Source organism: Crocuta crocuta, unplaced genomic scaffold, assembly GCF_008692635.1.
Source record: "Crocuta crocuta isolate KB4526 unplaced genomic scaffold, BGI_CrCroc_1.0 scaffold84, whole genome shotgun sequence".
In the NCBI taxonomy this organism is placed as follows: Eukaryota; Metazoa; Chordata; class Mammalia; order Carnivora; family Hyaenidae; genus Crocuta; species Crocuta crocuta.
The window spans coordinates 6938772-6951591 of NW_027530213.1; the positions used below are offsets into that span (position 1 = coordinate 6938772).

The 12820-nt window shown below is 43.5% G+C and overlaps 1 protein-coding gene across 1 annotated transcript; it reads left to right on the forward strand.

The window, feature by feature from the left end:
* Positions 1-5215: 5215 nt before the first annotated feature.
* On the forward strand, positions 5216-8108 carry DNAJC28 (DnaJ heat shock protein family (Hsp40) member C28). Its single transcript, XM_077765495.1, has 2 exons — positions 5216-5478; positions 6361-8108. Exon 2 carries the CDS (start codon positions 6392-6394, stop codon positions 7550-7552), a length of 1161 nt encoding a protein of 386 aa, XP_077621621.1. The 5' UTR covers positions 5216-5478; positions 6361-6391; the 3' UTR covers positions 7553-8108.
* Positions 8109-12820: the final 4712 nt, after the last annotated feature.

Below are 12820 nucleotides of genomic sequence, written 5' to 3' on the forward strand. Positions count from 1 at the left end.
TGTTTTCATCAAAAAAAAAAAAAAAAAAAAAAAGGAGGGGCGCCTAGGTGGCTCAGTCGTTTAAGCGTCCGCCTTGGGCTCAAGTCACGATCTCACAGCTTGTGGGTTCGACCCCTCCTCGGGCTCTGTGCTGACAGTTCAGAGCCTGGAGCCTGCTTCAGATCCTGTGTCTCCCTCTCTCTCTGCCCCTCCCCCGCTCACCCTCTGTCTGTCTCTCAAAAATTTTAAAAAACATTAAAAAAAGGTAACTATGTGAAGTGATGGCTATGTTAGCTTGATTAATTAGCTTGCTTGCGGTGATTATTTCACCACATATATGTCAAAATGCCAAATTGTACACCTTAAATATATACAATTTTTATTTATCAATTCTACCTCAGTAAAGCTGGAAACAAATTCTGAAGGGTGAGAAAAGCACACAGTAGCTGTGCTGTAAAGCAGTGATTTCAATAAACATGCTGAATAAATGTAATATAGATTAGAAACAATTCAGATCTTGGTTCCCAGACAGCTAGTGTGCCTTTGTTTCCCCCACGAGTGGCCCGCAGTTAGCAGGAGGTATATGCATTATTCAGAATTCCAAGGAACGGAAAGTGCTGTAGATTAGCACCAAATGCAGATAATTCAGGCTCAAGTAACAATAAATCATCACATGAATCCCATGCCAAAAATGAAAATTAACTATCCTGGGTGGAGGGCAGTTTACCATTAGCAAAGTGTCCCAGCCCCGCATGTGGCCCATACAGGAGAGTCTGATAACTGGCTTACCTAGCTGGGCAGAGGGAAAAGGAGGAAATACCCAAAAGCATGTGAACTCTTTTCCACAGTACCTGTCCCTAACTCCTCCCTCCCCACCCAGACTGTAGAGTATTGGCAGGTTACATAAGTCACACCACTGCCTTCTTCCTTTAAAAGCTGACACTCGTGGGGTGCCTGGGTGGTTTAGTTGATTAAGCATCTGATGCTTGATTTCAGCTCAGGTCACGATTTCATGGTTTGTGGGTTCGAGCCCCACATCAGGGTTTGCGCTGACAATGCAGAGCCTGTTTGGGATTCCCTCTCTCTCCCTCTTTCTCTGCCTATCCCCCATGAGCACACAGGCATGCTTACCTTCTCTCAAAATAAATAAACAAACTTAAAAAAAAAAAAAGCTGGGGGGCACCTGGGGGGCTCAGTCGGTTAAGTGTCTGACTTCGGCTCGGGTCATGATCTCCCGGTTCCTGGGTTCGAGCCCCGCATTGGGCTCTGTGCTGACAGCCAGCTCAGAGCCTGGAGGCTGTTTCAGATTCTGTGTCTCCCTCTCTCTCTGCCCCTCTCTTGCTCACACTGTCTCTCTCTCCCTCTCAGAAATAATTAAAACATTAAAAAAAATTTGTTAAAGCTGGCACTCTATATCAAACTCTTTTTTAAGCAAATAGCTTAAAAGTGAATTAAGATGGCACCCAGAGGGGTGCCTAGCTGGCTGGGCTAGGCAGTGGGTACAGCATGCAACTCTTAACCTTGGGGTCATGAGTTCAAGCCCCACATTCAGTGCCAAGCCTACGTAAATTAAAAAAAAAAAAAAAATGATGGCACCTGAAAAGGGTGCAGCCAAAGAGCCCAGTTCGAGTTACAAATGGGNACCCGGAGGGGAAGGCATATTCATGGTTCTAGGGACTGTAGCTCCAGAAGTTACCATTTGCAAACATCATTGGACAATGTGGTTTTAGGATGCAGACTGAACCATGAATCAATCTTGAGGGAAGTGTGATTTTTGGTTACTATGGTAACTTACTGGAAAGACTTCTAACTCTCTGCAGTTATCACAGAACCAGCAAACAAAAGAGAAAGGAAAAAAAACATCTGAGAACAAAGAGGCCACTTTCCAGTGCCACACCTCCCGCAGGAGCTCAGTGAATATTCAGTTTAACTATAAAGTAAGGAGAAAGGATTTAATAACTTTAAAAAATATCACTCTATTTTCTACCCACTTGGCAATACAATTACTGATTAGGTTTTGGTGTGCCAACTAAAGTCTTGCTGTCTACTCTCCTCTGTATATGGGGACATTGGCTTTAACTAATTATTTTTATTTTTTTAACATTTATTTATTTTTGAGAGAGAGAGAGACAGAGTGCAAGCGGTGGAGGGGCAGAGAGAGAGGGAGACACAGAACCTGAAGCAGGCTCCAGGCTCTGAAGCTGTCAGCACAGTGCCTGACCGGGGGGCTCAAACACACAAACCAGGAGATCGTGACCTGAGCCGAAGTCAGATGCTTAATCGACTAGGCCACCCAGGTGTCCCATGATGTTTGTTTTTGAAATGCTCAAATATGTTGTGAGAGAACAGATTCATGAAAAATTATAAATAATAAGTCTACAGTTTAATTAAGCAAAGTAACAGGATCACATTAAAAATGCCAGTCAAGGGTTCCCGGGTGGCTCAGTCTGTTAAGCACCAGACTTTTGATTTAGGCTCAGGTCATGATCTCAAAGTTCATAGGATTGAGCCCTAAGTCAGGCTCTATGTGCTGATGGTGTGGAGATTGCTTGGGATTCTCTCCATCCCTCTCTCTCTGCCTCCCCTTTCATGCTGCCCCCCAAAATAAATAAAGAAACTTAAAAAAATGCCAGTGAAGGGGTGCCTGGTTGGCTTAGTCGGTAGAGCACGCAATTCTTGATCTCAGGGGTCGTGAGTTTGAGCCTACATTAGGTGTGGAGCCCACTAAAAAAATTAGTAAATAAAATAAAATATATATTTTTAGGGGCGCCTGGGTGGCTCAGTCGGTTAACCATCTAACTTCGGCTCAGGTCACGATCTCGCGGTTCTTGGGTTCCAACCCTGCGCCGGGCTCGCGCTGACAGCTCAGAGCTTGGAGCCTGCTTCTAATGCTGTGTCTCCCTCTCTCTCTGACCCTCCCCTGCTCACTCTGTCTCTCTCTCAGAAATAAATAAAAAACATTAAAAAATATTTTTAATTAAAATAAAATATATATTTTTTAAAAAGCTAGTCAACCTGTGTGTTTGGATCAGATTCTAAATTTGATCTTTTGACCACACCTTACAATCACTAGAAATATTGACTGCGGAGTATGTAGCCATCTTTTTAATAGGAAGAGAACCATATTTTCAAAGAGTTGGCTCTTTCTGCCCATACCTAAACTGAACAAGAAAGCTCTGGCTTATTACTCATTTGACCTGCTAACTTCAAAGTGTATGTGTTGCTCCGAGGGACATCATTAGGACAATTGGTGAAAGTGGAATAGTAATTACATTAAATATTGTATCTATATTAAGTCTACCTAATTTGATAACAGTGCTATGGTAATGTAAGGCAATGTTCTTGTTTTGGGGAAATAAATCTCAATACTCGGGAGTAACGTATTCATTTATATAATGTGTGTTCACTGTTTTCAAATGATTCAGGGAAACTGTATATATGGAGAAAGAATGGTAAAGCAAATGTGGCAACTCTTTGTAGATGAAACAATTCCAGAAACTGCCTACCTCCCCATTTCTTATACGTGAGAAAAATAATTCCCCAAGTCAGCTAGTTTGCATTTTGCAGCTGCAAAGTGTTCCTAATGGATAATTCAGTCACCTCCAATTCATTTTCTACAAGCAGAGAGTCACACTATGAAACTGACACTCTTGAAAGACAGAAACTTACAAGTCACTTAACTATTTGGTTAAGTGACTGAGTGGCTCAGTCCGTTGAGCGTCTGACTTCGGCTCAGGTTATGCATGATCTCATAGTTCCTGGGTTCCAGCCCTGCGTTGGGCTCTGTGCTGACAGCTCAGACCCTGAAGCCTGCTTAGGATTCTGGGTTTCCCTCTGTCTTTGTCCCTCTTCTGCACGCTCTCTGTGTCTCTCTCAAAATAAATAAACATTAAAAAAAATTTTAATGTTTAAAAAATAAAATAAAAGAGACCATAATATAGGAGCACCTGGCTGGCTCAGTCAGTCGAGCATGTGACTCTTACTCGCTGGGTCATGAGTTCAAGCCCCATGTTTGGGTGCAGAGATTTCTAAAACAAATGAATAAATAAGAATGTTAAAAAAAGAGAGACAGGGGCGCCAGGGTGGCTCGGTCGGTTAAGCTTCTGACTTTGGCTCAGGTCACGATCTCATGGTTACTGGGTTCGAGCCCCGCGTCGGCTCTGTGCTGACTGCCAGCTCAGAGCCTGGAGCCTGTTTCAGATTCTGTATCTCCCTCTCTCTCTGACCCTCCCCTGCTCACACTGACTCTCTCCCTCTCTCTCAGAAATAAATAAAACATTAAAAATTTAAAAAAAGGAGACTAAACATAAAGCACTTAGCACAGTAGGTGGCAAAAGGGGAAGTGTTAAACATACGTTTACCATTTATTAGTACCTTTATTTTACTTGTAAACAGTTACAGAAATGCAAGTGGAAGTTAAAAGGATTTTAACCCGTCTGATTCTCCAATTTTCTGCCTTTTTCTATTTTTTTTTTTAAATGATCTCCCCATTCAAGAGGGGGAGCAGGAAATCCCCATGACAGTGGCTGAGCTTAAAGGCCAGGAGACCCCTGCTGTGATTTTCGTCCTGGACCGTTCTCACCCCTTCCCTACCAACGCCTGGCTAAGCGAGCTGCTCAGTAGGTACTTGCTGAATTAACGAAAGACTAGGTTTGGTTTTATTGTAGTTTATTTATTTTATTTATTTTTGAGAGCGAGAGAGAGAGCACGCAAGCACGAGGGGGAGGAGCAGAGAGGAGGAGACACAGAATCACAAACAGGCTCCAGGCTCTGAGCTGTCAGCACAGAGCCCGCCGCGGGGCTCGAACCTGAGCCACCCAGGCGCCCCAGGGACTAGGTTTCTAGCCTGGGTTAGCTGCATCTTTCTGGGTTGGGTAGAACTTTCACCGCTCGGCTCTGGTGCCGCACCTGCAGACCCAGAAGACGCTGTTCAGGTCCTGTTCAGGGAAACGACTACGTCTTCCCTTCCCAAACGCAAACTGCCAAGGGCTGTCGCCCCCTAACCACTGCGACTTCAAGGGTCCCCGCCTCCACTCCCCACACTGCAGCGGGCTCTTCTCTCCACAGCTCAGGCCACCGCCACATTTTCGTCGCCCCCGCGCGGCGGAGGCCGGAGCGCGCCGCACTTCGCGGCGAACTACAACTCCCACAATCCCAGTCGGCTGGACCGCCCCCCGCTGGAGGTGGGAGCGGAGGCGGAGCGGATCACCCCGAGGCGGGGCGGAGCCTTCCGAAACGCCCTGCCGGTGTCCTAAAGGGTACAGATCATATTAGAACCCTAAAGCGATTCCTGGGTTTCCTGTTAAATAGGACCTCTGCCCTCCGTCCCCACTGTGGTCCCATCCGTGTAAGGCGGCAGATGGTCTAGTCCAGCGGAGACACTCCCCACAGTGGGCCGCAGCGAGACCCGGGGGAGAGCAAAGGGCAGGCCGCGCACGCATGCGCAGAGGCGCAGCATGGGGGCGGGAGCCGCCAAGCCCTTTCCCCGCCGCGGTGAAGGTGAGTAGGGGGCGGGGTGGGGCTTGTCCCGCGTCAAGACCGACCACTGCCCCGCAGTGGCCACCGTTGGATCAGCCGCTACCATCTCCACCAGCTCTCAAAGCTGTTGACCCCAACTGTCCAGAATATTAGGGTCCCCAGGAGCTCAGTTTTAGCGTTTGTACATCAGTATACCACTTTCAATTAGAACACTTTCAGCATTTCATTGCTATTGTCTAGGGATACGTTTTTCTTTTCTGCTAGACCATGCATTTGAAAAATAACTAGCGTGTGAGGAGGGCCCACCTTTCATCTTGGTAGCAGACAGCTCCTTCTTGATAAGGTTTTTGGACACTTGATTCTATTCAATTTCATGTCAGATTAGGTACATATTTTGTCATGCTCTCTTTTTCATGTGTGTATGTCTTCTCATGAGAAGACTCCTTGAGATGAAGAGAGTGATACACTAAAGATATAGTGGAGGTGATGACGTTTATAATCTGCCAGGAATACAGAGAATTAAGCAATCATCTTATTGTGCCTTATCCCTAACCATTTTCCTTACACCTTGCTGTGTGACTTGGTTATGTTGCTTCACCTTCTGGGCCTACCTTTTCTTATAAAATGAGGAGATTGGATTAGATCTCTAAGAATTTGCCAGCTCTGAAATTCTGTGATTAGTGAGTGAGGAGTAGAATCCAGATGATATCACAATATGGTAATGCTAAACATCATCAACTTCCATTTCTCTGCTGACACAAGAGAAACATAGCTGTAAGAATGTGGCGGCGGCAGCATTAGAAAGAACTGCCCTTTATTGTACCTGTAATCTCTTCCTTATTGCTGAAAATATGAGATTTGCTGGTAATACAGCTTTCTTCACTCTTTGTTGTCTGTTTGTAGATCATTGCTAGGAAGAACTCTGGGTACAATTATGAACACAGTGTATGTGATAATGGCTCACATCTTAAGATCTCACCCGATAAATGCTTCCATGGTACCTAATGGAATGAAAATGCTTCCATATCTTGGTGTCATTAGAAATAGAATGATGTCAACACATAAATCCAAAAAGAAGATGAGAGAATATTACAGGCTACTGAATCTGGATGAAGGATGCTCTGCAGATGATGTCAGGGAATCTTTTCATAAGCTTGCCAAGCAATACCACCCAGACGGTGGCTCTAATACAGCAGATTCTGCAACATTTATAAGGATCGAAGAAGCTTATAGGAAGGTGCTTTCCCATGTGTTAGAACAAGCAAATGCCAGACAGAATAAAGTTGAAGAAGCAGAGGAAGAGGAAGAAAAGTTCAAATATAAAACACCCCAACACCGGCATTATTTAAGTTTTGAAGGTATTGGTTTTGGAAGTCCAAGTCAACGAGAGAAGCAATATAGGCAATTTAGAGCAGACCGCGCAACTGAGCAAGTGATGGAGTATCAGAAGCAGAAGCTACAAAGCCAGTATTTCATTGATAGCATAATTGTGAAAGATGTAAGGCAGAGTAAAGAACAAAAAATAACTCAGGCTATCGAGCGTTTGGTAGAGGATCTCATTCAGGAATCAATGGCAAAAGGAGACTTTGACAATCTCAGTGGGAAGGGAAAACCTCTAAAGAAATATTCTGGCTGTTCATATATTGATCCCATGACTCACAACCTGAACAGAATACTGATAGATAATGGATACCAACCGGAGTGGATCCTCATGCAGAAGGAAATAAAGGATACTATTGATCAGCTCAGAGAGGCAATTTTAGTGTCAAGGAAAAAACTCGGGAATCCAATGACACCAACTGAACAGAAACAGTGGAACCAAGTTTGTGAGCAGTTTCAAGAAAACATCAGGAAACTAAACAAGCGAATTAATGATTTTAATCTAATTGTTCCCCTCCTGAGCAGACAAAAAGTCCATTTTGATGCACAGAAAGAAATTTCCAGAGCCCAGGGAATATACGAGACCCTTATAAAAACACAAGAAGTCACAGATAAAAACCCAAACAACACTGATCAGGGAGAAGGGGAGAAAACACCTCGAGTCAAGACAGGTTTTTTTAACTGGATGAGTGTGTGGAAATTTATTAAAATATGACCATTTAAATATTCATAGTACTACCCCAAATCATTTTCAGTTGTACTGATGTCACACATAGAAGCTGAGATTTATTGCTGCAACACAAGAGTTTGAAAACCGTATGCCTCTGCACTTTTCGCAAAACTAATCACATCTCCAGTGACGTATAAGTGAGAAAGCTATAAGAAACTGAGAGACATGTTCAACCAGCTTCGCTCTGAGGATATTGCAAGAAAAGAACTTCTGAGAAAACAATTTAATCCATTTCAGAGTTTAAAGGTCAGTCCATAGGTGAAATGAATTAGGATAAGGACTCAGACGGGGAATCATAAACGGTAGTCCAAAAGTCGTAGTGCAGTTTTAAGCTCTAGTAACTTAACAGTTCCTGTTGCCATCTTTACAGATACTTAAACAACAATGGGAAAAAAAACAACAACCCTAAAGAGTATGATAAAAAGTCACAAAACTAAGGAAGTATGGACTGTAGATAAGCAAACCTAAAAAATGAGGAATGTTTTTTGCAAGCTTGCTGCATTTAGACACCCGTGGTTATTAAAGTTTAAAATTGTTCTAAGACTTTTGGGGTACTCTCTATGTGGATGGAAATGTTATGATCAGGAAATTAGCCCAATGGAGTTATTGTACTCTTCCTTTTTTATAAAGACCTTCCCTGTGGGTATTGAATAAAACACACACACACACATACACACTCACACACACACTATCTGGGTTGTACTTTTTTCCTTCCCAACTTCATTATCTTGGCTACAGAGAAATCTATCAGCCTAGATAATTGATATAGCTGTTCTAGAAGTAAACGTCAGTGGCCACTTTAAAGAGTTTGGGTGTATTTTCTGCCCTTTTGGAGATTAAAAAAAAAGTCCTTGGGTTCAACGGAAACTTAAGATTTCACTTCTGGCTTCCTCTCTAATCAGAGATGGAAATGTTAGGTTTATGTAAACCAGTCTGAAGCCTGTCTTGGTCATGTATCAGATTCCCCAGAAGCTTTTTCCATATGAGAATCTCAATTTAGGGATCCAATTTCCTGTCTTAGGAACCCTTTCATAAACAAAAAGATGTCTGAATTTTGTGCCACTTTGCACTTTTGGCAAATGACAAAGATTAACATGAGATTGTTCTGTCCACTTTCAGAAAATCTGACTTTTTTGGGTTTGTGTAATTGCTTTAGCCACAGAATTGGACAACTAGAAGGATACAGAGGGTGGTCAAACGGAGCAGATCTTTTTCCTCATTTAGAGTGCTGTTTATGGATGTGGTTCAGAAATGGCACTTGCCCCTCTGATCTTGAAAGAACAAGTTATTTTGTAAAGTGTGTGATAGTTAAGTAAACCTACATCTTCAAAAGGAAATTTTAGGACTTTCTGTTTACATGATGGGTTAATTAATTGGTATAATATTTGATTATAGACTATGTGGCTTCTATAATGATTCCATTACTCTAAACAAAACTGTGGAAAGTATGAAATATAGCTATGTAATAAGAACTATGGTTATAAAACATTTTAGAAGGTTATGGTCCTTGAATTTCATTAAGAATGGGAATTAGATGTATGATACCTAGTTGAATTGTAGCAACATATATAAAGGAAACCATTTTCACTATTGGATCGTGGGATGGTAAAGTTATCAGAAAACTCTAGTAAATCCTTAATTTCAGCACAGGACACTTTATGTTTGTAAATATTGTCTATATTAATAAGGTTAATAGTTATTTTTAATGATTATCTAATGGCTCATTGTTACATAAACAATAATAACCGTATTTTTGAATGACCACCTGAATATTTTTTAAACTTTAAAAAAGTTATCTTTAATGTTTTTATTATTTTTGAAGGAGAGAGAAAGAGTGTGAGTGAGGAAAGGGCAGAGAGAAGGGGAGACACAGAATCTGAAGCAGGCTCTAGGCTCTGAGTTGTCAGCCCATCGAACTCCCGATGCGGGGCTCGAACTCACGAATTATGAGGTCATGACCTCAGCCAAAGTCGGGCACTTCACCGACTAGGACACCCAGGCACCCCTATTTTTTAACTTTTTGATTGTTGATATAAAAACTGTGACAGAGGGGTACCTGGCTGGCTCAGTCAGTTGAGCACCAGACTCTTGCTTGATCTCAGCTCAGGTCATGATCTCACGGTTCGTGAGATGGAGCCTCATGTAGGGCTCTGTACTGACAGTGCAAAGGCAGCCTTGACCTTTTCCATCAGTGTTTCACCTTCTAACTTTGCCAGCTTCTCAAGTGTAGCAGTAAGTTACTGAGATTTCTGAACTCATTAATAAGCACATATCAAACTCTACTTGATCCCAAGCCTTTCCAGGGCTCCTTTCTTCAGACTGTAGGACCAGGACCCTGTCCCAACACCCTGAGGATAGAGCCTCACATCCCAGGGGCTTTTGGCTCCCAGCTGTGTGAAATGGCTTGTGCCCTTGTTATGTATGCCTGAGGCTTACCTGGCACCTTGGGGCTATAGTTTTCTTCCTCGATAGAACAATGCATTACTATTCATTTTCCTCACAGAGCCACCAGAACACAACTCTGCTCTTGGGGGGCCAGGGGATGGTGAGGGGTCTCCCAGAGATGGGAATCCCCCGTGACTTTATATGACTGGGACCTACTACTTTCTGACATACTTCTCTGCTGCCAGTTGCTTGGGTCCCCATCCCCGGGCCTCAGCTATCATCTGGGACATCCTCAGTACCTCTCCGGCACCACTGACGCTGATTTGCCTGTTCCTTCAAGTGTTGCGTTTCCTTTTCGACAACGTTTTGTTCATTTGGCATACACTTATTGAGGTCCTGAAAGGGAATCCACCATTCCACTATCTGGATGATCAGAAATCAGTAACTAAGACAAATGAACCCCTCAGCCCTGAATGTAACCCTCAGATACTCATTTTGCTTGGTGTTACTGCTGCCCCCTCCCCGACCCCACCCTGGCTGCAGGCAGGGGACCCTGGCCTCACTCTCCTCCCTGGCGTAAGAGTAGACCCACAAATGTTGCGTAATTCTTCTTGCCCAGCTGAGACCAGACTGGAACATCAAAATACACCTTTCCTCAAGGCTTGGGATGACATAAGCAGAGGGAAGGCAGTTCCTAGGACAGGATACCCTGGGCTGTGACCCTCCCAGTTAGTCTCTGAGCCCTGTCCCCAGCCTGCTGTAGAGTGGCTCCTCAGGGACCCTAAGCATGCCTCCACTCCCCCCAGTCTGGACTTAGAAACTAAGGACTAAGGGATTTGCTTTCCTGCCAAGACCAATTTCAGAAGTCTGGCTTCCTCTTAGAGGGCCCACGTCTTCCCGATGTTGCACAATGAATTTAGCCTCAGTCCTTCATCGTGACCCAGAGTTTACCTTCTGGGTCTACACTTGGAGAGCTACATAACTATCCTGGGTTAGTGCAAGGAAAAAAAGAAAAAAAAAACAAGTAAAAAGATGAGAGTTAATGGTCCCCATTAATGGTTATTTATGACACAGCTGGTATACTCTGTCCTTGAGGTAATAACTATCCTTTGAGACCCCCTATGACCCTAAACCGTGCCTTCAGAATGACAAATGTTGTCCTACACACCAGGATAAGGGCCACTCTCTTCATCACTTTGTAGCCTTTTTACAATAATCGCTCAATTCTGCGTCTATACTGCCCACTTGCCTGCTTCCTCGTTAGAAAAAGCCCTAAGTCCTTGGACTCGTGGTTGCACATGTAAAGTTCCGTGTTAACTCTATGCGGTCCCGGCTGGTAGTAAAGACTCTAAATTTAGCTTCAGTAGTCTCGGTGGGTCTCTGTGTCTCTCGGCATAACACCAAGATGGTTGCTCTATGCCACTGTCCCCCAGTCCCTCTCCATGACAGATCCTGAGAGTCTCAGTAGGACACGTACATCAAATGAGCTTAACATTGTTGTAAGAGAGGCCTACAGTTGTAGGGAGGGGCCTTCCTGGTGTACCTTGAGGACCTTCTAGCAAGAAGCACGTGATCCAGTGGTGACTCTGCTTCAGAACTTAGAGCTGGGCCTCTGTGGTCTCCCTGGCTTCACTTCTGTGGGTAGACCTGACTCCATGGCCATGGCCTCTCAGCTTTTCCAATTAGCTGTAGTTTATCCCATGATTTGCCCAGTTGAGCTCCAGGCTTATCCGTGAGACTTGTTTAAAAGATGCGGTGGACTTTCTGGCAATAAATAGCCATTCTTGCCAAATTGAGCGGTGGCCTTACATTAGCAAGAATTCACAAAGTGGAGAAAATTAGGTAAAAGCAAGTGCACATTCACCTTACAAATGACCTGTATTGATGGTGGCATGTGTCATTCATCTAGGGAGGATGTGGTTCCTAGCACAGGAAGTCAGACCTCGGAAGCTGATGTCGGCAGGAGAGAAGATCCCTAATTCTCTTAAATACGCTCAGGAGTGGGCATGTCGCCCAGGCCCTGCCAAGACCTGTCCTTGGGAGACATGGTTCAGGATGACGCACAGGACAAAACAGGCCTGCTCTCTGTAGGTGTTCCATTTAGCTGGTGCCGGAAGGCAGTGGCTGCTAGATGGACCCAGAAGTGGGGTCAGTGTCACTGGCAGTGACAGTCAAGTTCTTGGCTTACTGTAGTCATGGTTGTGGCCACAGCAGCTCTGGTGTTTTCCTCAGCAGGTCAGTTCTTCAGGGTTGTTTTAGTTACTGTTCCTGGAAACAACCTTGAGCCACTTTCTTTGGCCCTCCTGAAAGTTCTAGAGTCCTTTAATAAATCCCTTTTCTGCTTAACCTAGCTAGACTAGGGGTTGCCACTTGCAGCTAAGCACTGTGACTGAAACAGATGGGATCATGAGAATCTCATGGCTTTGGGATACACGGGAACTATCTGTTGGATTGTGGCACCGGGGGCACGTGGACTCCCATTCAACTCTCAGCTCTGCCACTTGGTAGGTGTGTGGTCTTGGGCAAATTACCAAACCTCACTGAAACTACCGCTTACCCAGATGTATGGTCATAATGATCACTTCTTGTGAGGAGTCACTGCGATATTAAATGTAAAGAATCCATCACGGTTACTGACACATGATGAGCACTCCACTCTAAGTATTAAATTATGTACATTGATATAATAAATAGAATATGTAAATTGATATAATAAATATTTAAATTATGTACAATGATATAAATAAATAAATGAATAAATAAATAGAAATTAAAAATAAATAAATAAAATAAATATAATAAATTATGTATATTGATATAATAAATAAAAATAAATAAAAAACATGATATAAATAAACATGTAAATTG

What these genes read in the sequence shown, in the direction of transcription:
- DNAJC28 (XM_077765495.1), top strand. Translation starts at nt 6,392, where the DNA reads ATGAACACAGTGTATGTGATAATGGCTCACATCTTAAGATCTCACCCG.